The 26,259-nt window shown below is 29.1% G+C and overlaps 1 protein-coding gene across 1 annotated transcript; it reads left to right on the top strand.

Moving 5' to 3' along the window:
• Positions 1-292: 292 nt before the first annotated feature.
• Positions 293-25,875, top strand: LOC107450065 (vitellogenin-6). Its single transcript, XM_016065771.4, has 28 exons — positions 293-359; positions 1,928-1,966; positions 2,641-2,786; positions 4,184-4,315; positions 5,515-5,664; positions 6,791-7,024; positions 7,596-7,750; positions 9,200-9,309; positions 9,938-10,190; positions 11,014-11,200; positions 11,976-12,236; positions 12,914-13,144; positions 13,951-14,168; positions 14,256-14,347; positions 14,623-14,747; positions 15,562-15,681; positions 16,494-16,617; positions 17,755-17,977; positions 18,974-19,256; positions 19,375-19,584; positions 20,215-20,547; positions 20,635-20,778; positions 21,346-21,534; positions 22,314-22,617; positions 23,806-23,957; positions 24,048-24,290; positions 24,484-24,730; positions 25,542-25,875. Exons 1-28 carry the CDS (start codon positions 314-316, stop codon positions 25,793-25,795), a joined length of 5,205 nt encoding a protein of 1,734 aa, XP_015921257.2. The 5' UTR covers positions 293-313; the 3' UTR covers positions 25,796-25,875.
• Positions 25,876-26,259: the final 384 nt, after the last annotated feature.

The following is a 26,259-nucleotide window of genomic DNA, read 5'->3' as shown; positions in this document are numbered from 1 at the left end:
ATAAAATTAATTTTCCGATAGCAATCATATCGCCCAGTGATATCGTCTATCCAGAATATCATTGAGAGATCAAAAATAATGCTGGTTCAAGCAAAATATACAGACATGGTGGAAGCGATTTACTAACGCTTAGTGTAAGCAAAGGTATATCTTACGTCTGTGTGGCGTTATCTAATCGACTGATTTTTTAAAATTTCTGAAAACTCAGCTCTTGGTATTTCTGTTTCAATGGTATTGCACAAATCTCTACAGAGCAGTATAAAAGCATGCTCCAACCCTCAAACGTTCGAGTTGACTTCGGTTTATTCCAAACATGAGGTTCCTTGCAGCTATAGCGTTCCTTTTACTTGGAGTGGCTTGTAAGTAATTCTCAATATTTGTATTTTAGAGATTGTATAACTCGAAGCATTAGTTAAAATTTAAATACGTATTTGGTGTCTTAAAATACCATTAGAGTTGTTTTTAAACCAGTCAAATCTTAAAATAATTTTTTTTTTATATGGAAATAATATTTTTGCTTGAAATTTAGCTTAGTGTGAAATTGGTTCAGTATGTGCGACTATGATATTTACTTATACTTTAAAATTAACAAACAGTAAACTATAATGACAATTAATTTTTGCCTCAGTAAACTTATTTATTAAAAGTTCTATCTTCTTAATATGTGTATTAAGGATTATTTTTTTCAACATAACGACACTGGTTAATTATAATTAACTTATTGTAAGTAGTTATAGAATTTAGAATGTTGAAAATAATGAATATTAAATGTTTATTTATATTTATATTTTTTGATAGAATTCAAATACCTAATGCATCTTTTATTGCAATAGTACTACAGTAAGTGAAAGAGCTCTATAATAACTTAAAAATGTGAATGTTTTATAATGGATATAGAATTCTCATACATCTGAAGAGACGCTAATTATATAAGAAATGTTTTAATTAACGACGGTTTTTAAAAATTATGTTCATTATTCTTTGGAATTTTTGTAATAATAAAGGGGTTGGGAATTATCTTTAGTTATTACAAATAAATACTCTTTATCCTTCCTTAATTCGCTTTTTAAAAATTTTTTATGCACCTCGAGAAAAAAAAAGTATGACCAAAACTACCAGAATAATTGATAAAATTTACAGTGATTCTGACACTATAGGAACACTAAAAAAAAGGTGTAATTTTTACTGAAGAGCTTTGAAAATAAGTTTTGTAAAATTTGCAATAAAATATGATTTTATAATGTGTGATAAAATTTGGTAAATGACATAAGATTTGCCAATTTTATCAGGACACCTTAGTTCATGGCAGAAAATCCATTATATGATTAAATTTACTTTTCAGTTTAGTAGTTTTTGCTAAATATGTGGTAACAAGATCTATAATTTTGAAAATTAGAATTTTCGGTAAACCATTTCCATATGAATGGAAAAATTAATAAATGAATAGTTAAAATACCGTATATTTTGGTTTTATTAACCAGAAATGGCATTACCATATAGTGCGATATTTTTCCAGACTTTCTTTTTTCCTTGCACTTTCATACTCTTTATATTATATAAAGTACAAATAATTAATAATCACGTGTTTTAAGAAAGGCTCAGAATAGATACATCTCAGCAATGATAAACCAAATGCGGATTTTTGTACCTTGGTAGTTTTTTGAATTTGTGAATTAGTTAGAAAAGATTTAGGTCAATAACCAAATTATATTTTAAGCCCAAATAATTAATAGTCAAGTTTTAATGAAGCTTTCATGGAAATAAATTAAAGTAATGATGAAATAAAAAGCCACGGTGCTTTTATTGGTTAAAGAGTTAATTTGAAAAGATTATAGCTAAAGATTATTCAACTATAACTTGGTTGTGAATGTAAAAAAATTTAATTCATTGAAATTTTACAAATTTACTGAAACTATTTACTTTTCAGATGCCCACCACTCAGCCGAACATAAACTGAGATACCCACGTAAGTCTAATTTAAGCTCTTTTCAATATATTTAAATTATTAGCACCAAATCAATGATTTGCTTAATTTGTAAAAAAAAAATTAAGTTAATTTTGTTCTTATTTTCACTCGCTAAAAGCAGATGAATTAAATATTTCAAAATTACTTTTTTGGATTTGGATTTTATCACAAGTTTAAAGAAGTAATAAAAACTGATTTAATTCATTCTTTTAGTTATTAGATTTACAATAGTAGTTTAGTATGAAAATAATTTTTTTTTAAAAACAAATGCACCCACGGAATTTTTAATAAAAAATATGGAAAACGTAATATCTTTTGGCATTGGATAAAAATTTAAATTATTTATAATTTATCTGCTGCAGTTTATGCCATTTTGCTTGCTGTTTTGTTATACATATTACTCTACTCTTACATAAAAGTAATAAATTGTATTTTCCAAATTTATCATCCATTTTAAAGTTTAAGTCAAATAAGATCACCATTAGAAAGTATAACATGCAATTATTTTTCATTTGGTATGAAAAATATGAATTATGTGTAAAAGACATCTTCACTACTATATATATACTCGGTATTTCTAAACTTTATCTTAAAAAAAACTTCTAAACATAAAATACTGTTTTACTCCCAGTTTTAAGTAAATTATCTGACTTATAAATACTGGTGTTCCACAGAGTTCCATCCCGGACTGGCTCACACCTATGAATTGATTATCAACATGACAGCTGGTGTTCCAGGTCTCAGCTCCCAAGTTTCTAAAGCAGTCATTTTTGGAGAAGTCATAATTTTCGCCAAGACAGAAAACGAACTTGTCCTCAGAGTAAGATGTTTTGATTTTTACTTTTTGTGTAAATTAAACGAAAAATAAATTATAAAAGTTGGGAATCGTAGATGAACGTGTTAAGCGACAATTTTTAGTTTGAAATTGATAGAAATATCAGGAACTAATTTTTAGATTTCAAATTGCTATTTAAAAACTAGGCATTATATACTACTAGTTATAACATATCTTGCGAACGTGTCTCGTTGAAAGAGACCCTCTAACCTTTTTTTTTTTGATACAGCCATTTTTAAAAAATAACCCATTAAAAATAATTCAAAATTCCTTTGAAATTACTTATTACATTTATTTATTCCTTTACTTATTATAGAAAACACTATACAATGAAAAAAACTATACAATAAAACAAAACTATCCAGCGCTCTATGAATAATATAATTTTAAGTATGCAGTTTAAGTTTGATGAGAATCGGTAAAGATATGTCAGAAATAATAGTTCAACCAACTTAAAAAATGCAGCATTTATATGCTTTCAAAATTTTACAGATGCTCACAGCGGGAGGTGAAAGGTTGCTCAAAAAATTAAGATATTAGTATTTAGATGTCTTACTTTTTTATATTTGTTATGAGATATCGATTTAGGGTATTAGGATACTTTCTAAGCAAGGAAAAGTACGAAAGTTTCTTAAAAATTCTAAGAGAGTGCCAAGTCCAATATATTTTTTCCAGCAAGCTTTTCGAATTATTCAAGAAGTGTAGATAGTATTATATATTAAAAAATGATACAAAGATAAATAAAGTTTTAAAAAAAACTATGCACTCACCTTATTTAAATATAATTGAAATGATTGTAATGAAATAATCTCTTTTGCTTTTTTCGAATCTAATGCTTTCATTTTCGAAACTTATTGCAATTAAATAATTAAGCCTTAGAAAAAATTTTTTTAAATTAAAATAGTGTATTCAATAAATTAAATTTTTGTGATTCAAGATGCTTGAATTCCCATGAGTACACAAATTCTTTAATATTATTATGAATAAACATTTTTTCCAGCTAGCTGAAATTTCTGCAATAAATACTTAAAATCCAGATTTGCAAGGTAATTTTTCTAAATTAAGGTAACTTTATAAATTTTGCAATAATATCTTAAAACAACTCAGATTTAAATATGTAGAAGAAAATCGTCCATATCCAAAATCAAATTAGGTATAAGAAAATATTTTTTAGTAGTAGTATAAACTTTTCTTGAATTACATACATTGACAAAACAATCCCATGTCCTTGTAATAATTTGAAAGCGAAAAGATAATTTCCGTTATTTTTTTTAAATGTCTTTTATTTTTTATTAAAGCATATCCCCCGTTAATGAAAATTTTTTGTGCTAAATGTTGTATCTTATACAATTTATATTTTAATACTGAGGTTACTTTCGCAGTTCGATCATGTAGAAGCTAGTGGTTCTTTGCCTGGAGTGTCAAGCAAAAGTCAGCTTCTTAAATACGATGAACAGGGTTCTTTGAAAGAGGAGTTGCAAGTTCCAACTTATGCCAAATACCAGAACGGAAAGGTAAGACAAATATTTTTCCATCGGAAAGATAAAAATCTTAATATTTATGCACCTGAATTTTTTTTTCAGAAGCTTAACGTTGGTGATCAGCTTACATAACGATACGAATCATAAAAGAAATATAAAATATAAGACTGGAAATTTTAAAATTTTTTAAAAATCTAAACTACGGTAATTAGCTTGCTTACATAACAATCTTTAATCAAATACAAATTATAATCTACAGATACAAATTATAATACAAATTATTATAAAATTTTTTTGCAAGGGCTAAACTACGTTAATTCATATGCGAATTTATTCGGTTATAGCGGAGAAGACTAAACCATACATGAAAAATAATAGTAAATTTTCGTAACTAATTAGCGTCATAGGCATACACAAAGGCGTTGATATGTCATCTTCCCCTCGCTATAAAACTAAAAAACTATATTTTGCTTTTAAAATATTATTGATTTTTTATTTTCACTAAATAAAAGTATGCTCGTTGCGAGTCTTATTCAATCTATACCAGTTTATAATTTAAGTGCAAAAAATTGCACTTTTAAATCTACTTATTTATTGATTTTTGTCACTTAGAGTAGTAAAAATAATTTAGAGAAACAAAATGAGCTTATTATTTTCTTACTTGTGTTTTCACAATATTTAATTTAATAAATTTATGAAAAGCATGCTTTTTTATAAGCATATAATTTAAATACACATGAATTTATTAATTTTTGTTTTAAAATTTAAATGTTAAAAATGTAAGTTATTTGTCAAAAATTCTTACTTGAGATTAAAACAATTATTAAAATTGTATAAATTGCATTGAAAACAATTGCTAAAATCTCGCTCACTCAGAAAAATAATTTAAAAAATATGAAAAAAGCTGTCATACATGATACCTGAAAAAAATTTCCCCAAAATTTTCTTCCGTGAGGGGAAAAAAATGAGGAAAAAAAAATATGTACTCTCTAAGTTTGTGTCAGAATTCAGAAGGTCTGCATTAATGCCGTGGCAATTTAAGATGGAAATATTCTAGGCTATTTAGTTACCAGTTTTGGTTTGTCATAAATTATAACTTATAAGATAATTATTAAGAATTTTTTATTTGTTTTGAAACAACGAAAAGTACATACATTAATGAGTTTTATAAAAAGGATGAGTATTTTATTAGTTGCTTTTTTTATTACTTATGGCTTTTTTTAAACTTATAGATTGTCGAATACAGTCAGAATACAACAGAATCTTTGCTTGCACAAAAGATCAGAAGAACTGTTTGGCGAAATCTTCAAGTTTACATAGACGAGAAGTACACCGGAAGCGATGACATGAAAGATTGGCCAATCACATACAACCTTACAAGGGTAAGCACTTTTCTTCTGAAAGTTAATTAACTCATTTAACGTAAATATCATATCAGAATAAATGTACTCATAAATAAATTAAGAATTTTTATACTTCGCCTTGATCCGTATGTGAAGAGTTACTTTCATGACATTTCTTAAGAAAATTAATTAAAAATCTACATTACCATCGAGATAGAATACTTTAGTGTCATATAGTCTCGCAGTAGTGTCCAAGTGTCATACAGTCTCACAGTATTGTCTTATAGTCTTTAATGTCACATAGTCTTTTAACTGTGTTTAAATTAAAAGACGTTCTGGATTAAAAGTCAATCAGTCTATAAAAGCAAATTCATTGATTTAATATTAATATTAAGTAATAATAATATTTGATGCAATTTTAAGGAGTAGTAAATATTTCTCAGAAATTATATGTAACAAGCAATTTATTTTAATATTTTTTATCAAAATTATTTCAAAAATAAACAGATTTATAATCAGTATAGTAAGATCGTTCACTTTCAATGTTTGCTTCTTTTTTGATGCGTCGATGAGATTAGGCTTCTGCTTTTTCATCTAAACAAGAACTAATAAATTTTTCAATCTACATAACTGAATTCTTCCAACGATGTAGATAAATGATTTAATTTTTTTAATTATATGGATTATTCATAATTAAACATTTAAACCTCGCAACTACACTGAGAATTAGTGGAAGGATCAAAATGTTGCTTCAGCCCAATGTTCAATGTTCTATCACGAATTTATGTTCAATAAGTATTGATTTCTGTGATGGTTATGGTTTAACTTGGCAATGCATTCAGATCAAGACATATTTGAATAATATTATGGTTCAACGTATTTCATAAGCTTCAATAGTGCAATTATCCAATTGTTTACTATTTTAAGCTAAAAAATTTGTCAGAATTATAAAAGATTTTAATTTTTATTTACACTATACCTATTTATCTTATTTATATAATTTAGTTGCAACTAAGATAATTTCAGTTGAATATGTTTCTAATTTTCTGTTACAATATAACTTAACTTTTGTACTGAATTTTTATTTTGATGATTGTGACAAATCAATATTTATAATTTTAATTAAGATGATTAAAAAAATATACAATCGCGTTACTTTTTATAGGACTCTCCTGCAGGCAAGTACAAGTCTCACTATGCCATAACCGTAAGTCCTTTCATAGACTGGCCGAAGTCCCAGAACGTCTACAACATCAGTCGATTCGACAACTTTGAAGGAATTCCTTACATTGCATACAAATACCACCACAACTTCGAGAAACAGGGATGCCCAGAAGTCTGCAATAAGGAACACATCGAAAACAGATTTGGGTCTGGATGCCCCACTGGACAGGAACCTGTAAGTAGTGAGACGAAACAAATTAATTTTTATAAAAATTAAAAAAAAAAAAAAAATTTGTGCAGTCTATTTTAAAGCAAAAAAATGAAAATAAAAGCATTCTTTCTTCCACCAGGGCAAAAATTTTACAATTAATTAACCTTTATACTTCATGGGAAATTGACTAATTGAATTTAATTTATCTCCTAACCTTTTAATGGCGAAAGCGTTGAATCATAGATAATCGCTGCTATTCATACATTAGGCTCTACTAAACCTATGCACTGAATCAGTGCACATTTGTAATCTTTAAAAGTAAGGCTAAAATCAAAAATATAAAGTTTACTTTTAAATAGGACTTTATTTTCTTTGACTAAAGTTAAAGCAAAATTCAATTGTCTTTTAAATAACTTAAATTAGTACAGCCTAGATAGCATTATTCTTAATTATTAAAACACGTCATTTGGAAACTATTTTGGTAAACTGCTTTCTATTCTATTTCTTAATGTCTATTTATAATAATAGTTCAATATTTATTTGCAAAGAAGATTGATTTTTATTATTAAGTTTTATGGTTATATTTTCATTATAGCATCACGGTCTGATCAAGAGGTCTTTCACACAACATCATAACTTGAAACTTTCCGACAGAGCTGGAGTCCCAAAAATCCTCATTTTCGACACTGTTTACACCAAGGAAACCCACCTTGCCGATGTTTACGACCAAGGCTTAGAAGTAACAGTCGAGTAAGTTGATTTCATTCGTAATTTAAAGGGGGTTAAGGTCACATTTTGGAAATATTTGTTTTAAAATGCATGAAAATTTTTTAAAAGTGTTTTGTAATGTTGCATTTCGGAAAGTTTTCAAAAAAATCTCAACCTGAAGTTCAAAATTTGATTCTTATAATCTTAGATAAAAGTAATCAAGATATTCTTGATCCTTTTCGTCCTTAAGACTCATACATGTCAGTAAATATGTAGAAGGTGCGATTAGTAATTTCCAGGGCTGATCTAAGAACTCATGAAAATATTATAGCAATAAAAAAACTCATTTGAATTTGTTTCGAAAGAACCATCACCTGTAAAAATACACTGTAAAATTTTTTGATCAAATTACGGTATAAAGTACCAGTACTTTGGATGCATCATCCATAAATTCCCATTTAATGTAAAATTGATTTTTTCCTTAAAATATTATACCGTAAACTTTACAATAATGTTGATTTATTTAGAGTGATTCGGTGATTTTTCGGTAATTATTAATGTAAAAATGACAGTATAGCAGATTTTTCGTTCCGTAACATATTCCGGTTAAAATTGATTTTGTGGTAAAAAGTACCGCCACCCTGAGTATCTTACCGTATTTGATACGGAATTTCTTACAGTATATAATGCACTTCTATAGTTGACTGTCAAAGTTTCAGAAACAAATTTTAAAGTTCTGTTTTGGAAAGCTCTTCAAATCGGACTTTCTTAATGACTTCGACATTCTTAAACTTTAATTTCCATTGACGAGTTTTTCAGTTTCGGAAACAAATAGTCTGCAAGAAACTTGTTCGAAGAATGTAATGAACTATTCATCTTCAGAATATCTAAAACCAAACATATTCTCTAAAGGAACAAGGTTCATCAATGTAGAAGTCATTTAGAAAATATTATAGCCAGAATTGAAGAGCATTCCAAAGAAGGATTTTAAAAGTTGTTTCTGGATTGTTTTTCACTTAGTTTTGCATTATTCAAAGTAGGAAAAGTAGGGAATTTTATCAACTTCAACAGAATTCAATAAATTTTCGACCCACTCTGCTACCATAATTAAAATGTATCAAATATTATGTAAAAAGCAAAAATCAAATCACGTCGAATATTTTAAAACCAACTGAAAATGGCAGAAAACGATTTCAGTTGGCCGTTAATCGTTCCAATTGTTTACCTAGCGCACATGACAAAAAACAAACAAACAAAATTAAATCAAAAGATGCTGTTGTAAATTGCAGCAATTTTTTACAGTACATTATTTAAACTTAATATCAATGCAGCAATTGTTTTCCTCTCGTTTACTAATTTTTTTACAATATCCTGTAACACTTTTTTCTTTCCTTGAATTCTTCTATATTTTTTCCTTATTTTTACACCATTTACTTTATTGCATGTAATTCTTAAGTATCTTTTATTAAAGTATTTTTTTATTCGTTACAGGTCTACTCTCAAGTATGAGATCGCAAATGATGATAAAACATTTGATTATAATCGAAACCAGTTAGTTAAAACAGACCTCGATGATCTTACACAAGAAGTTCAAGAATCAGGTGAATATGAACAACTCATTTCATTAAAATTTAAAAAAATGTATGTTTTGCTCTCGTTAATTAAGAGTATTCTTCAAAACTTCTTCGCCAAGGAAAATAAAACTTTCTCTGCTTTAATACTTTAAACTCTAAGCAAAATTTTAATATTAAGCTATATATACTATGTAATTTAAAGAATTGTTGAGACTTTAAAGCAAGTAATTTTTAAGCATGTAAAAAATTATTATTAATTTTTTAAAGTTACAGTTTTAGCGAGATTTTTCATATTTGAATGAATCCAAATAAAACTATGTTGGAGGAATTTTTCAAAAAATTCAAAAATTCGATTTCGATTAGACTATTTTTATAATCAACAAAAAGAGCTAGGCAGAACCTAACAGTTATAACAATAGGTTATTATTCAAGAAAAAGCATTGTTTCATATGGCAAACAGCCTTCGAAGAAGGATAAAAATCTTTTCAACCAGTTATCCAGCTTTTTATCTTGAACGGTTAATTTAAGTTTTATAAAAATAATTTTAAGCTTAATTATAATACTTTAAAAGGTTTTCGATAAGCTTATTAGTATGTGAGTCTCCTCTTCACTCACGAAAAACTTATTTATAATTTTCTAAAACTTATTCTTACAGCTTGGGAAGATTTCTGCCAGTACCCAGACACGTTAGAAAAAGTTAACGATGCCAAGAGACTACTGAGTGAAACTGCTGACGTCATCTTAGCTGATGAAAACCAGAGTGAAAAATCAAAAGAAGTTGGAAGAAATGTAGTTACCATTCAAAAAATAATGCAGAGATTCAAGATTGGCGATTTCAGAGCACTCAAAGATTTCATTAAGAGTTATCACCAACTGGAAGCAGCAACCGAACAAGAAAAAATTATCAGGTAAAGAAATAGTTTCTTAAGGCTGTACATTACTTAGGAAAAGAAAAAAAAAGAAAATGATAAAAATATATTTTAGTTTAAGTTCCGAAATTATTGAACTAATTTTTAGTGCTTCTATTTAAATAAAAAAGTAGATTTTTTTTACGTTCTCCTGTTTCAACATGACTCCAGTTAGACACTGTAAAATAAATCTCGAAAATTTGTTTGTTACTGACAAAACAATTTTACGGAAACTGCTGCGAGTGAGTATTTCGTCAAATTGACAGAATTGTTCTCATCACTTGTTTCAAGAGACGAATTTCAATCATAAAGCACATTCGATAAATAAATACAATATAGAGATAGAAAATGAGAATTTTCAGGAATTAAATTCGGTAAATCTGACTAACGGGAGTGCGATTTTAACTCACACACCGTCGCATTATATAGTGGAAACCGTTTTAAACATAAGTTAATAAATGAAGACTTTTGACTGTATTTCAAAATGACATGTGAGTAAGAAAGTAGTTTCGTCAATCATTTGACAGTTAAGAAATTACATGGTTCGGAAATAAAATGATTGTTGAAAATAATGAAATTGTTAAACTATCAAAAAGGAGAGTTTTATTCCTACACGTGAAATTTTTTTTTTAATACGGAAAATTATGTTGATTTTTGGTTCAAACCACAGAGTCATTAAGGTTTTCAAAGCCTTCGTTTTATTCATTTTAAGGCCAACTTGCATAATGTCTCAGTGTTTTTCCTTAAAGCTTATGCTACTTTTAACTCAATTTCTTAAATAGATTGCCGAGTATATAAGTCTAACTGATTGACAATGTTACAGGCAACTCTGGTTGGATATCTTGCCAACTGTTGGAACTGACGATTCCGTTACCTTTATTGTGACACACATCAAAGAAAACATCAACGCCGATTTGAGAGGAATCTCATTTTGGGAATCTAAATCAGTCTTGGAAGCTCTGCCACAAAACATTCACCATCCCACTAAAAAGACAATCACCGACCTCTCAGTGAGTAATACTTTTTAAAAGGGAAAAAAAATAAAGATATTTTTCTTGAAAAACTTCCAAATTCTTTGCTAAGTTTTATTAAATCCACTCGCTGAAATTTTTTTTTAATATTTTGAAAGCCAATGTTCATTTTAATTAATTGTGCATATTGCGCTTGTTAAATGTTGTTTGAATATATTTTAAATGAGATTTTGATTTAATACATCAAATATATATTTTTACAAATACATCAAATACATTTTTTTTTCACTTTTCAAATTTTAAATGCTTAAATTTTTCTCTCAATACATTCAAATATTGTTTAATTGCTTTAGAATGTAAATTTAAATTGTATTAAAATAATGAAATATATTTTTTAATTTTGTCTTTAGTTTTATGTTTAGTTACTTTATGCATCTGTTTTAAGTTTAGATAATGGAAAAATACATAAATGAAGTTTAATATGCCCCAATTTTTATTTAAAAACGAATACAACAACAAAAGACCATCTGTAAGAAAACAGAGATCAATGAAAGGTTTTTTCTTCTTTACTTCAAACCGTTTAATCAAAATGTGATCAAAGTGAGCTAAAAATTGTAAATAACTAATTATATGAATGAAACATTGCCTATTCAATCCCTTAAAAAGTTAGTACAGACATTTCGAAGAATATAAAAATGGGCAGGTTTACTATTTTTCTAAAAAAGGACTACACCCCTTAATTCAAACTAATATGTTTAGAGAGATAAATTTATCTAAAAATGAATATTCTAATGAAATGATTTCCTTTTTGCAGAGACTCCTCAATGCTAAAATCCCAGAGACAACTGGATACACTTTGTTCTACTCCGCTGCTCACATGGCAGTGGCTCGAGTCATTCGCAGAATGTGCGCATACCCCCTTCCAGAGCAAGATGAACAAAACCTTCAATCTAGTCAACAGAGTTACAGCTTGAGGAACATGTGGCAATCCCAATCGGAACCATTGAAAGAAGGAAGCGACAAGTTCCGCATGTATCTGGAATGTCCAGAGAAAGCTGCCACCCATTTCATCGAAGTAAGAAAAAGAATCACACTTTTTTAGTAAAACTCATAGAAACCTCAAATATCATTGGCTAAAACTCATAAATACATAATATTTTGTAAACAAAATTTAAATGCCTCACTTTTTTTTCCTTCTTTTGACTAAAACTCAGAGAATCATTACATTTTATTGACAAAATCTCAAAGATCTCATTTGGACGAAAACTTGGGGTCTATTTCGATTTGGTCTATTATTTCTCTCTATTTGACAGTTACTAAGTCAAACAAGATGAAATTTTAGGTTAAAAAATTTTCCTTACCTTTGAATCCATAATTTTTTGATGAATAATTAAAATCTTCTTTGAATATAAAATAAACATTTCGTACCAAGAGCAAGATAAGATTTTAAACTTAAGTTTTCGTATTGCAATTCATCAGTGAATTTTTATTTATTACTTATTTATTTATTAATGACATTCTAGTAAAGAAATTAGGAAAAAAATGTCTTATCTAGTAGACATTAACTAATTTAAATGAGATTCACTCTGAAATTAAAAATAATTTTACCATATGTTTGGTCCGATATTTTCGTAAAAGAGTAATATCACTTTTCTGGTAGACATTAATTAAGTTAAATGTAATAATGTAATTTTAAGGCGAATATTCTTTTATATTTTAGTAAATAATTAATAAGTAAAATCTCCTTTTCAGAGGGTAACTGATTCTCTTCTCAAAACTCAAAACAAGGCCAAGAGGGTAATTTACATCGAAACTCTGTCCCTAACAGGACTGCCTGAAGTGTTGCCCACTCTGAGAAAGTACGTCCACTCTAACCCTAAAGACAGGAGTATCTTCCCTGGACTCACCGTCAGTTACGTCGACTACATCAAGACATCTACCATCTTCGCCCTCCACAACCTTGCTGGTAGATCTCCAAGACAAGTAAGAATTACTTATTTAAATCGGAGACTTAAATTGGGATATGATTAGCTTTAGGGAAGCTTAATTTATTTGGAGTTGGATAACTGAACTGAGTTTTGCGTGGTTTGATACTATCAAACTAAGTCGAATTTGATTACAGTTGGAAGTAGGCTAAAAGCATCTTTGACAAAATTAATGTAGAAAGAAAATTGTCGATTTAATTTTCGGACGAAATCGGCCTTTTTAAATATGTTTTAATTAACCTAGATTACATTTTTTAAGTTGCAGTACTAGAGATTTCATTCCAATTCATATTTTAATCATAGTACAGCTTCTAATTAAACTAAGTAGACCATATAAGCTTTGCAAAGCATAATTTAATTCAAGAAGTATAAACTGATAATAAATTAGGTTAGTTGTGTTATGTAAATAAATTGCTACAATCTATAATCTCTAGTACTAAAAACTCGATCTATAACATCGCATATGTGTGTCCAGATTTTCAAATCCATAATCTGGTTGAATTGAATTCAAATTACGATACTATTATGGGACAAACTCGTTTTCCTAGAGAACTTTTTGAGTGAAACTAACACTTACGTTACATGGAGAGTTGGATTATATGAAAACAATTGGAAACTAATTTATGATCCACCTACCGATCTTGATATTTAGACGTAACAATATTCTGTTAATTGTAAAAATTCATACCTGGATGTACTAAATGTTTATAAAGTCTTCAAGAGAATGCTCAATTTCGGTTTTTTTTTACCACCCACCAATACAATACTATATTCAAATAACTGAAATATGTAATTGTTTGGCAGGTTCAAGACATCTTAGTTCCAGTGTTCTTCAATGTGACATTACCTCCTAAAGTCAGAAATTCCGCCTTCAGTGTTTTAGTGAAATCTCAGCCAACTTTGGCTCTTTTGGAACAGATTGCTGCACTAAGCTGGAGAGAACCAAGTGAGGAAGTAGCCAGCTACGTTACTTCTACTTTCGAATCTTTCGGAAACAGTTCTCTACCATGCTACCAGAGTCTGTAAGTATTTTAGAACACTAAATTTAAAGACCACGAAACAAAAAATTTAAAAAAAAGTTCTTAAAACTAATTTCTCTTTTATATCAGTTCTCAACGCCTCAGAAAGGTTTATCCTCAACTGAAGAGGCATGATGGTGGAATATTCAATGCCAAAAACATTCTTTTGGACGTGTTTGACGGTGAGAATGCTTTTATGATAAAATTATTATGTGTTACAATTTATAAATGTCAGTATAGTTCCAAATTTTAAACTTTTAATCTAATTCATGTTACTTTAATAGTTTTTAGTAAACAAGTTAAATTTGGTTATATGCATATACTTTTATGCGCATTCAATGCTATTAATTTAAGCCTGTTGAACAATAATTACTTCTTAAAAAGTGATAATTTTTGATTCACCATATGGTACTTTCAGTTTTGGGTACTAATTCCTTTCTATTTTCCTCATTGACAGAGTTGACTGGTTATGGAATTGAGAAGCGTTTCGAGTACATTCCAAGCAACGAATCTTTTATTCCAAATATTTTCTACAGTTCTGTTGGATATAACGTAGGCAATCTTAAGGACTATGCTTGCCAGGTAAGAAAATAATTTTTTTTTTAATATTTCGAATAACGCATCAATGCATTAAATTTTTCGAAAGTTCTAAAGTTATATTTTTAAAAATTTATAGATAATCAAATATATGCTACTAAATAGAAATATTTTGACTATTGTTTCTAATTTGGAATAATATTTTATTGCCAAAAATAGCAGAATTATTAATTCTAGCTCACAGTTAGTAGTAGCCCACTATGAATATTGTTCTTTGAATATTCATTCAAATGACTTTAGCTCCGAAATATTCGAAACAAAAAAGAAAGTTCATGATATAACACAAAAAATAAAGATATCCATGGATGACGAAAATTAAATATCATGAAAAAATGGCTAAAAAATTTAGGATGTGAATCCTAACAACTTATATTTCACTTAAATAATTTTGAAAATAAATTCTTTTCAGCATGTTTTCGTAAATTTATCGTTTTCGAAGAGATAAAATCATTATTGGTGGAAAAATAAATTACAGCTTTCCTCCATCCTTTTATAGATACACTTCTATTCTCTTTTTTACCTCATTTTCATTAGGACATTAAAAACATGGATACATTTCAAAATTCCGAGTTTTGCTTTAATAATCGTTTAATTTTTAATTGCCATGGCTGCAAATGATACTTAGTAAAGCATGGTGTGAATACATAAAAACAAATATATTTAATTTCCATACATTATTACTAATTCAAAGCTAAAGCCTTAATGGAAATTGTTATTTTATTATGATCTCTTCATCTTGTACTTAATAAAACGTTGTTTAATCTCAAGATTTCCTTTTTTTCTTAATTTTTTGTTTTAGGTCGCAGGTAATGTTCAAGGAATAACTTTCCGTCAAATCTACGACGAAATCCTTAAGCGTGTCAGTTTGACAACACCAGCTGACATTTCAAAGGCATCTGAAAAGACTATCTTCAAAGACGTAAGCAAGATTTCTCATTTTATGATCCTACTCCATTAGCATAAATTATATAAGAAATAAAATAACTACGCCATAAGGGTTACCCATAATATAGTTACCCTGTCAAAAAATGGAGTTCGAAAATGAATGATGGTTATTTGGGATCAAAAAATAATATTTAGGTGATTAGAAAAGACTTATTTTCAAATACTGAACAATTGTTACAGATAACAAAAGAGTGATTCTATTAAAAGATATTATTAACGGTATCAGTATAATTTTTGTAACATTTCAATTTTTAAAAATATGTTAAAAAATGCAAGCTTTTATTTGTTCTCTGATCCACAGAAATGACTATATTTTTCAAACACTAAGTAGTTTTCAAATATTATGAAGCGCCACGTTTCTGAAAGATGTCATAAACATTGAAAATATGTTTCAAGTGTCATGATGTTGAAGAAATTGTGCTGTTATCTATTAGGGAAAAACTATTATATTGGAGATAAAATTATGAGAGAAATCTTTTCTTCCACTTCATAAATTGAAGAATAAATTAATGGATTAATTTTTTACTTGCTCTTCTTGAGCGATTAACTTAGATGCACTTCGCATTGATCCGCAACATCAAGCGATTTCATACCATCGTAATTCACATTTTGGCCTCCAGAACTTATACTTAGTCTTATAACAACTACACTGCCTGAGAGATTTCATTGAGTTATATATGGTTTACTATATTCAGAGAAATAATTTTGTAATTCAATCATATTTCATAAATATATAATTATTTCGATCTAAACTTTTATAAAACTGCTTTGCTTCCTTTTTTTCAGGTGACCCTTGTATCACGTGACCCTGAACCTTGGAAAGCCATTTTCTTCCATAAGATTTTCTACTCCACTTCCTATTACTACTTGGACGCTAATGATTTCACCACACAAGATCTTTACAAGATGTGTAAGTAACAGCAGATTTAGGATCGATAAACTTTACTTCACATTAGACAACTATAATAATAATAATTTTGAAGAACTAAATAAATCATTTTAAATAATCGTATTTTTTAAATGAAGGAATTTTTTTAACGAAACAACATATGCTTAGCGGTTTTATATAAATCAGGAACGTCCGTATACTCTTCTACAGAACATTTATATTTGCGGAATTCTAATGAAATACAATCTCGATAATCATCGAGAAGGTCGTGGCACAAAAGAATACGTGACCGTTTTCTTCATAAATGCATCATAAAAATTTAATTTATTGGTGATAATTTCCCAGGTTTGCTGAAAGGATAATTCTCAAAAAATATGTTTTGTACGATTGCAGGAGGTATTGTTTTTCTTTTACATAATTATCACAATCACTTTTAAATTTTTAAAAAAAGGTGTAAGAAGTGAAGCAAAAATCAGCAGAATAATATTTTCAGTTCCAAAAATTGATGTTACATTATAATTATATTATAGCGCATGATATAATTGTGTACCATTTTAATATTTTATGACACATAAATGCAACGTTTACATTGAAATAGGTAAATATTTTATGACTTATTTGTTTGTAAATTGCCACATTTCAAGAAAAGATTGGCTTTATTGCCATTCAATGTTTAAGTTTTCTAACTTCAATATCAATGTAAAATATGAAAATTTTCCTTTAGGTGAAAATATGTGATTTTTACGTATTTTTTGGTAGAGAAAAACCGAATCTGTAATTATGTTTAATTTACTAAGCCTAATTTTTTTTCTCTAAAATTTCAAATTTATACACAAAAAACTTATTCACCTTTCCGCAGTTTTAATAGTCAAAGGCATTAGGAAACGAAATACTTGAAAATTCATTAGAAGTTTGGCGATATTTTCTTACTAAAACGGTACGCGATGAACTATTCAGATTTTGATATTTGAATCAAGCATCTCTTGCTTATACAGAATCCCAACATTTTTTCTAAAATATAAGGGAAAAAACTCAAAGCTGTTGAACAAAAAAACCAGCATACAATGCTATTAATGTTTAAGAAGCTTTCGTTAGTGTTGAGTATTTACTTTCATCAATATATATGAACTAATTTTTTTTTGTTTATTTGGTGATTAGTCCTGGACTTGTTCACATACTACGTCAAGGATCAAGGATCAGAAGTCAGCGGACATTTTGTCAAACTCTACATTCCAACATCATTCCACAGTAAGAGCATCTTCAAGGCCGTTCCTTTCCCTACTCAGTTCGAAATGAAGAGCCCACTTCTCTTATCTCTCAAATTCAAGTTGACTTATCCAACTGAGAAAATTTTGGATTACAAAATCGATGTCCAACCAAGGTGAGTTACCTCAAGGTCCTCAAACGTTTTTTAAAAATATTAATTTCAACAATGACAAACAGTGAATTACAGTAATATAACCAGAATAACATCTAAAAAGTACCGTGATATCAATTGTTGAAATAATAAGGCATATTAGAACTTTGTTATTAGCACTATTTACAAAAGAATTTGATTCAGAAATTATGTTTTATATAGAGAGTATTGGCAAGAACTTGTGACAGTAAGAAAAATGAAAATTAAGTAATATAATAACTAGATTAAAAGTATTATTTTCAAAAAACTTATTTCTTAGTTTCAAGGAAATTCGTATTTGTTTTAACATCGAAGTATGATATCATGTATTTTAAGTTCAGGAAGTATAATAATTTGTTTGCAAATTCGATATATATTACGGTTCAACTACCTCCAAATTAAGCAGTGTAGTTAAAAAGTAAGTTACATTAGGGGTAAATTATATTGGAAAAAAGTGCAAGAAACCTATTTTAGAAATGCTTTATAAAATTTAACAGTTAGGAACTTATTTTTGATAACGCCTAAAAAACATCTCTATTAATCATTGTACAATTACATGTAACCTAATCATCCAGTTCTTGATTAGTGTTTTTGAAGCAATGAAAAACATTTGGTCAAAAATTTTTAATGACTTATAAGTTTTCATTTTTGAGACAAGTTAAGAAATGAAGGTTGATCGAAAAGAAAATTTGATATTAAATAATACTTTTAATATAAGTCTTTTTAAAAATTAACTCAAAAAAAGTTTTTTAACATAAAAAATTAGAAAAAAAACTTTTATAATTGTATAAGATTATTTTTATAGTTACTTTGTAATATCTGTTACCTTGCTATAATTCGAATTGAAAATTTAAATCTTTCATTGAATAAGAGGAAAAAAATGATGGATGTGATTTTAAATGTTAAATTATTGAACCGTAACATAAACTTTGGATCTTTCTTTTTGTATTAAATTATTTGAACACGCTTTTATTATTTTAGTGTATACCACTCACACATTTTCGTCAATGAGATTTTGAACTTGGGTGACTGCAAGAGGGTTGGAGTTTACTACGAACAGAAGACAGCTGCCTCTTACCCATTTTTAGCCGCCATCAACGTCGAAAGGAGTGGTAAACTCAGCTTTTCATACAAAGTACCCAAACTCCCCAAGACAATTGTCTCACACAGATCTGAGGCCGGAACATACTCCGGAAAGGAATACTTGACACCTCTACCAACTGAAGAGAGGAGAACCATCAAGACACGACCCACCCAATTTAAGGTAAATTTTTATTAGCGTTTATATCCAAACGGTAGAGCTGTAATAAAATATCATAATGAATTAATTACTGAAATTACTCTCTGTCCTGGCCTTATGATTCATTTTATTTTATTTTCAGTATCCCGTTGCATTCAGCTACTTTGGACTGCCAAAATTCACTGGAGAAATCAAAACTGAAGATCTTCCATTTTCATACGATCCCCTTCCACAAAATTGGCAAGAAGCTGCTCTGTACGTTCACAGGCTTTACATGAATTCTGGATGGAGACGAAGATCTGTTGAAATCCAAAGAGTACCCGAAACTATTGGCGAACACAGTAGCGATGAGGTAAGACTATTTAATTGTTTTAAAAAACTAAGCCATTTGGAATTGTACCTATGATAGCTTCTCATAATTAATTACAAATTTATCGGGATCTTTCCTTGAAAACATAAGCCTATAATATTACTTTTGTACCCACAAATGAAACAGATTAGGATAATTTAATGATTCATGAAAAAATCTAACTGTAAAGATATTTACTGTCTGTAATAAAGGTTAGTCTGCACCTGTTCTGCATTCCCCCTGAATTTTGTACTTCAAAATTGATAAGTTATTTTGGGAGGTCCGAATCAAAATTTTCAAATATTGGATTATTTTTTTAATGCTAAATTTGTATAGAATTCAATTTTCGAAAACTTTAAAAGTACATTATGAAATAACAGCAATTTCTTACAATGCTGGTTGATTAATATTATTATATTACTAAAATATGTTTTTATTTTGCAGAACAGAATTCCAGATTGTATTTTTATAAATAAACTCTTTTTAATTTTGCTTATACTTTAGGGCAATGCAAGACTAGGAGTATATTGCTCAATTTTTTTCTTTATGTACTGTTTTGATTTGAACAAGCCAAACTTCTACAAAAATTTTACTTTACACAATCTTAAATCATAAGTACCTAATTTTTTATAGGTTGAATATGAACTTAACTATTGGAGGAATTACAAGTACTCAAGCAAAAAACAATCTGAAGCTAATTGGAGTCAAGGTTTGAAATTCGATGATAAACTCACCGAGAAGGACACAACAGCTTATGCAGCTGAAGGAAGGAAGATGCACGAAAAAATAAAGACTTTGAGCCACATCCAGGACAATGTTGAGTTCAAAGTACATCACAGATCATCATCAACTTCAATCAAAGAGTCAGAATTCAAGTTGGAATACTACCACACATTCGGGGGATATTTGCACTTGCTGCACATGAATATCTCATCAACCTCACCCTTACAAATGACACCAATTGTTGTAAGTACACACACTTTGCTTCCTGTGATGTAAAAACTTAAGACAAAACAAAATTAGAAAATTTAAACTCTTTTGTTCTTCATGCAGGTAACTGCTGATTACGCCACTGGTTTCATTAACATGCCAAATGAATTTAAGTACGAACAGAAATACGAGCAGAAGGGAATGGCGATTGGAGCCGTGGCTTTCTGCAAAACAACTCCATTCTTGAACCCAGCTATCGCTTCCAAGGTGCGTATTCTTATACTGCTAAATTCATTTATTTGAGCGATATTCATTTTGAAATGCATTGGTATTTCATTAAATACCGATAAAATTAAAATAAATACTACTTTTTTAATATCCTTCCATGTTCAGTGACATTTATTGACATGACAGTTAAAGTTGAAATTCGGAAGATGAAAAATTTGTAATCTGCGGTGAAAAAAATGTTTCATAGTTACTGAGAATGTATTTTATATAAACCATCGTTCTGAAAACTAAGCATAATATTTCAACATTCACTTCGTTACCACTTCAGTTATCACACATAGTTTTACGCTTTTAAAAATTTCTTTCTTATAAAGCGGAACTTAAGTTTGATCAATAAGTGTAATGTATGCAAAATTATTGTTTCTTACCGTTATACGTAAACATAATTAATGTGTCCTTCTATAAGAAATTTAGTATAACTGAAACGATTCCTTTTTTACACCTTTATCAAACCTTAATAAATGTGTGACATAAAAAACAAATATATTGTAAGGTTTTGTTACAATAATGGAATTTTATGTTAAAAATGTAAAACTATTTTGGCAGTCTGTGTTCCATTACACACCTTTGGGTGAAGTGCTGCCTTTGGAGGAACGAGTGACTTTTGAACCAGATACCAGTGCAGAATGTAAAAGAGATACTCGCGGAGGAGCCGCCCATTCTCCAGCATGCATCAAGGCCATCAGAGAAAAATCTATTTACAACCACCTGAGAATGCACACTGTCTGGACAAAGGTAGATGTTCTTTTTTATAGTTCTATATATTGAGGGATAACTAATGAGTTTAGACAGAATGGAAATAAATTTATTTCTTGTTATTTCATATTTGATATCATTTATGCAATTTTAATACAAATCAAAGTCGTCCCTGCTAATAATTCGGGATGCCCCAATAAGAAAACAAATCTTTAAAATTAGGAAGCAGTTACAATATATTTTAATTAATTATGAAACTCCTGGAAGATGCTAGGCGATAACCCAAGCTTTGAAAAAGGGTATTAGAGGTTGCTTCTCTGAATACGAACCACAGTTATGGCAAAACCATAAATAAAACTATCATAAAAAGAGTGCATATATAATCCAGAAAAAATGTGTTACCAGATATGCTGTTTCAGATTAAATTGTATGATTGTTTTACTGTATGATTAAAGTAAAAAATTCATTATTACATAAAATAATTAACAATCAACAATTATTATTATTATTGAACTTCGAAAATTTTATACTCTCTTGGAATATTTTTTCCTATTTTTTTTAATCAGGATATGATTTACTAGATTTTTTTGTTGTCTTGTTACGTTTTAGTGCCACTCTAATTGTCTTTTTGGTTTGAGGGAGATCCCTCTGTCTCCAGCCATGACTTCAAGTTTTCTGTTACTATAAATTAAAATTTTCCGCTTTATTAATGTTAGAGAAATGACGTTTGTTATGCAAGAACCAATTCCATTTATTTATTAATTTTGATTTAATTTGTAGAAAGATTATTTTAACCGATACAAATTTTAAAATTTCAGGATGTTCCCTACTATGTATTCGAACTCGGAAAGCTCGTTGACCTGTCTATGAAGAATTCTTACTTTTCACACATTGGAGTAGCTAAAAAACCTTTCAGCCCAACCAGAGACACAAGTTCACTGCGTGTCGAAGCAACATATATTGATAAAATGACTGACGAACCTGCCATCGATATTCATATGGATAAACCCTCTGAGATAGTCAACTACACAATGGTTCCTGCTGGAATATTGAAGCCTCTCTCCAGCATTGAAAGTGTCTATGAGACTTATGCTCATGCTTACAGCAACAATACATATCCTGGTATGTAATATACGAACAATCATATATTGACTTCTAGTGCTATGGCAATGTTGAGTAACAGAAAAAAAAAACTTTTGAGTTTATTTTTTTTTATGGCATACAGGCTGGTATCATAAGCCTTAATCTAAAAATAATCTATCATTAATTTTAGAAAGAGTGTGATCTTCAGTTCACTTTTAGCAAGAGCTATTAGCATGGTTCGTTATTTTATGACTAAATACTGAGTTGAAAATTAAGCGTTAACAATGTAAGACACTCCGCAATTCTTGATTGAATTTAAAAGACGATTCAAGAAAAACAAAAACATGCAAAACAGTTTCAGCTTTTATAATAACTTAATTCCCTTTTTCTTTAAATTTATTCTAAGGCTTTAGAGTTCTCGAAAATGTTATTTACTTAAATAGAAGCAGCAAACAAACTGACGTTTTTTTTATAGATCACAGAGCAGTATTTCTGACAAGAAATAAGGTTCTTACTGTCTGCATCAACTGAAAAAATGATTTTAGATAAACTTTTTATGCTCCAAACTATTAGTATGCCAATTAAAAAAGTAGATCCAACGACTGAGTACTTCCAAGCTATTAGTAGGAAGGTTTTACAGGTGCTTATAGTAACGTCAAGAACAGAACTCCAAACCTATCACTTCGTAAGAAAAAGTGTGATAAACTTCTCGGCAAAAACGATTACCCACCCTCGAAATATAAGTTTCTTTAAGAAGGGCTGCCAAAAAACAAGCGGAAATAATTCTGATCTTATGCTCCTGTTTGATTAAATTTCATAAATACAAATTTTCAGACTACGGATAATCAGAACGGTTACAAAAATATTTATAGTTCGAGTTTTGAATATAAAATGTTAAATATAAAATTTTAAATATAAAATGTTAAATATAAAATTTTAAATATAAAATGTTAAATATAAAATGTTAAATATAAAATGTTAAATATAAAATGTTAAATATAAAATGTTGAATATAAAATGTTAAATATAAAATTTTAAATATAAAATGTTAAATGAAAGAAGTGCTTGATAGTATGAATATTTTTTTATTGGCAGATAATTATTTGTAAAAAGCTGTGTTACATATTAGTATCTCGAAAAATTCCTACAAATGAGCTATTTTTTTCAGATTTATCTTGTTTGATAGAAACATTTATTTTAAGTCATTCCTGAAACTTTTCATTTTAGCTTCTTGCTCAATGACTGGCAATTATGTTAAGACATATGACATGAAAGTTTACGAAATGGCCAAGCATGACTGCCCCTACGTCCTGACAACCCACTGCACTGAATACAAGAAGTTTGCTGTTATAGTCCAACGCAGTCGCTCTGAAGTTCCCGTAAGTCATTTATGAATAAAAGCAATGCTAAGTTAAGTTAATGTTTTTTTTTTTACTTCTGCGACTAAAAATCATTTTTTGAATTTATAGGAAGTCCAAGTTCACCTTGGGGAGGATAAAATCATTTTGTATCCAGGATCTGAATCTTCCTATCCAGTGAAATTCAACTCTAAACAGCAAGCCCTCAGCACCCTGCAACACGTAATGTTGAATGAATCCGCCTTGATTTCAGCTCAAGTGTTCCTGACAACCGAAGGCAGCAGTTACATTCAGATCCATGCTGTGAAAGCTGGTGTTAAAGTTTTGTTCGACGGACAATACGTCAAAGTACAAGTAAGTACGAAAAAAAATAATTACTGAAAACCTAGGTTAAAGTAACGTAAAAATAGCAAAAATGATGTGAATTGTCTGCTTCAATACTGTAATTAAGCACTTTCTTCAGTGTTGAAATACAGTAGCAAGAATACGATTTTGTCTAAATCGTCATAGAGACCCAATGACTTTAAATTTGTTTTTTGTCTCATAGGTTAATCCCAGATACAAGGGAGAGCTATGCGGACTCTGCAGTGAATACAATGGTGAAATCGCCAGGGAATACAGAGGTCCAGACAGATGCTTGTATTTGGACGGAAAAGGTCTTTCAATATCATCCATTGTAGGCCGATGTGGAGAAAAATCAACCAAAGTACCCCGATTGTGTGACAATGAAGAGATTCAAGTCCACTGGGCCAGAGGACACGGTGATTCTGAAGAGGACAGCAGGGAAGGATACGGTAAGAAGCATTACTTAACAGCAATATTTTAATACTTTAAGAAGTGATCCGAAATGTAAAACAATCCTTAATAACTACTTTTATGCAAATAAAGGAACATAAATAAATTTTAAAAAAATGCAGGCATATTTATGAATTAGTATCCATGGTAGACTGGTCAAATATTTCATCTCAAATATTAACCAAGTTCATATTCTTTAAACATAAGATTGAGTTAGCAAGGCTGTTGTTGATAAACGAATCTAATCTTTGACGAAAAATATTTCATACTTTTTCACTATTTTGTAATAATTTTGGTCAAAGTAAGTGCGAAATATTATATTTAGCATCTTAATTTACGGTTATGAAATACAACCTGAAACAATGGTGTCTTTTACCGAATCTTTATACTGTATATTTTAAATTACGGGGTCTGCGCTAAAGGTAAAATCTTCCAAACATGCCTCACTTCCAAGCAATGATTTATCAAATTTGCAGTTATTTAAATCTAAGAGAAACAGTGCTTGAGAAAAGATATATGTAAAAGAGACATCGGTGTCCCATCTGCTCCAAAGGGTCAGCATATGATGTCCGTTAATTCATGTTTTTTTCTCAGTTACATTCGAGAAATGAGAAGTCGAAGACTTCATGCATTGTTCCATTTAAAGGTTTTTTATAACATTAAACAATTATTAAATTAAAAAATAGCAATCAATTTTAATTTTCTAAACCCATTTAAAAATTAAAGTTTTGTTCCTCTTTTGGGAAAATTTTTGAATTAGAATATGAACAAGATCGATATTTAACTTAAAATTGTTCTTTTGAATTTTAGAACCAACCACTAAGAGGAACATAGTTACTTCACAAGGTAACAATCTCTGCTTTTCCACCAAACCAGTCCCAGTATGTGTAAACAGTGCCCAACCCGCCATGACTGAACCACGCCAAGTCGACTTCCATTGCTTGCCAAAACAAGACATGCACGCCAGGAAGATGGTGACCGAATCCAAGAGGAGAATTCTGGGAGAACTCGAAACAAAGACCGTCGATTACTCTGATAGCATTGAAGTTGCCAAGATGTGTTAAGAACTTGAGCACCTGATGAACTTTTATTAATTCGGTTATTTATTTTCAGATTTAAAACATATAAAATTTTTTTACAAAAATGTGTACAAACGAAGTTTCAATAAACGTCTTATAAAAAAATAACTTTCATGTGGAAATTATTGAATTGAGCATTAAATTTTTCCTTATATAAGCAAAATATATGGAATGAACTTCTGTAGTACTAGAAAAACAATGCATTCATTTTCTATTGGGTTCATGCGTGGTATCTTATCAACTAATACTGATAACGTAGCAAACTATATATATAATTTATTCAAAAAATTTTGATTAATACGAATATTACACTATAGATAATTGTTAATAGTTCTTAAAATACATTTAAGAATGCTTATCAGAGCATTATAGGGAACTTTGAAGAGATTATTATAGTTTGACAAGACTGAATTTCAACAAGAGCTGATTCACACTAAAATACAATTCAT

The sequence above is a fragment of the Parasteatoda tepidariorum genome, chromosome 1, assembly GCF_982258835.1.
Source record: "Parasteatoda tepidariorum strain Cologne lab strain chromosome 1, Ptep-v5.0, whole genome shotgun sequence".
NCBI lineage: Eukaryota > Metazoa > Arthropoda > Arachnida > Araneae > Theridiidae > Parasteatoda > Parasteatoda tepidariorum.
The sequence above is the reverse complement of the archived record's forward strand: the minus strand, read 5'-3'. Positions and strand labels throughout refer to the sequence as shown.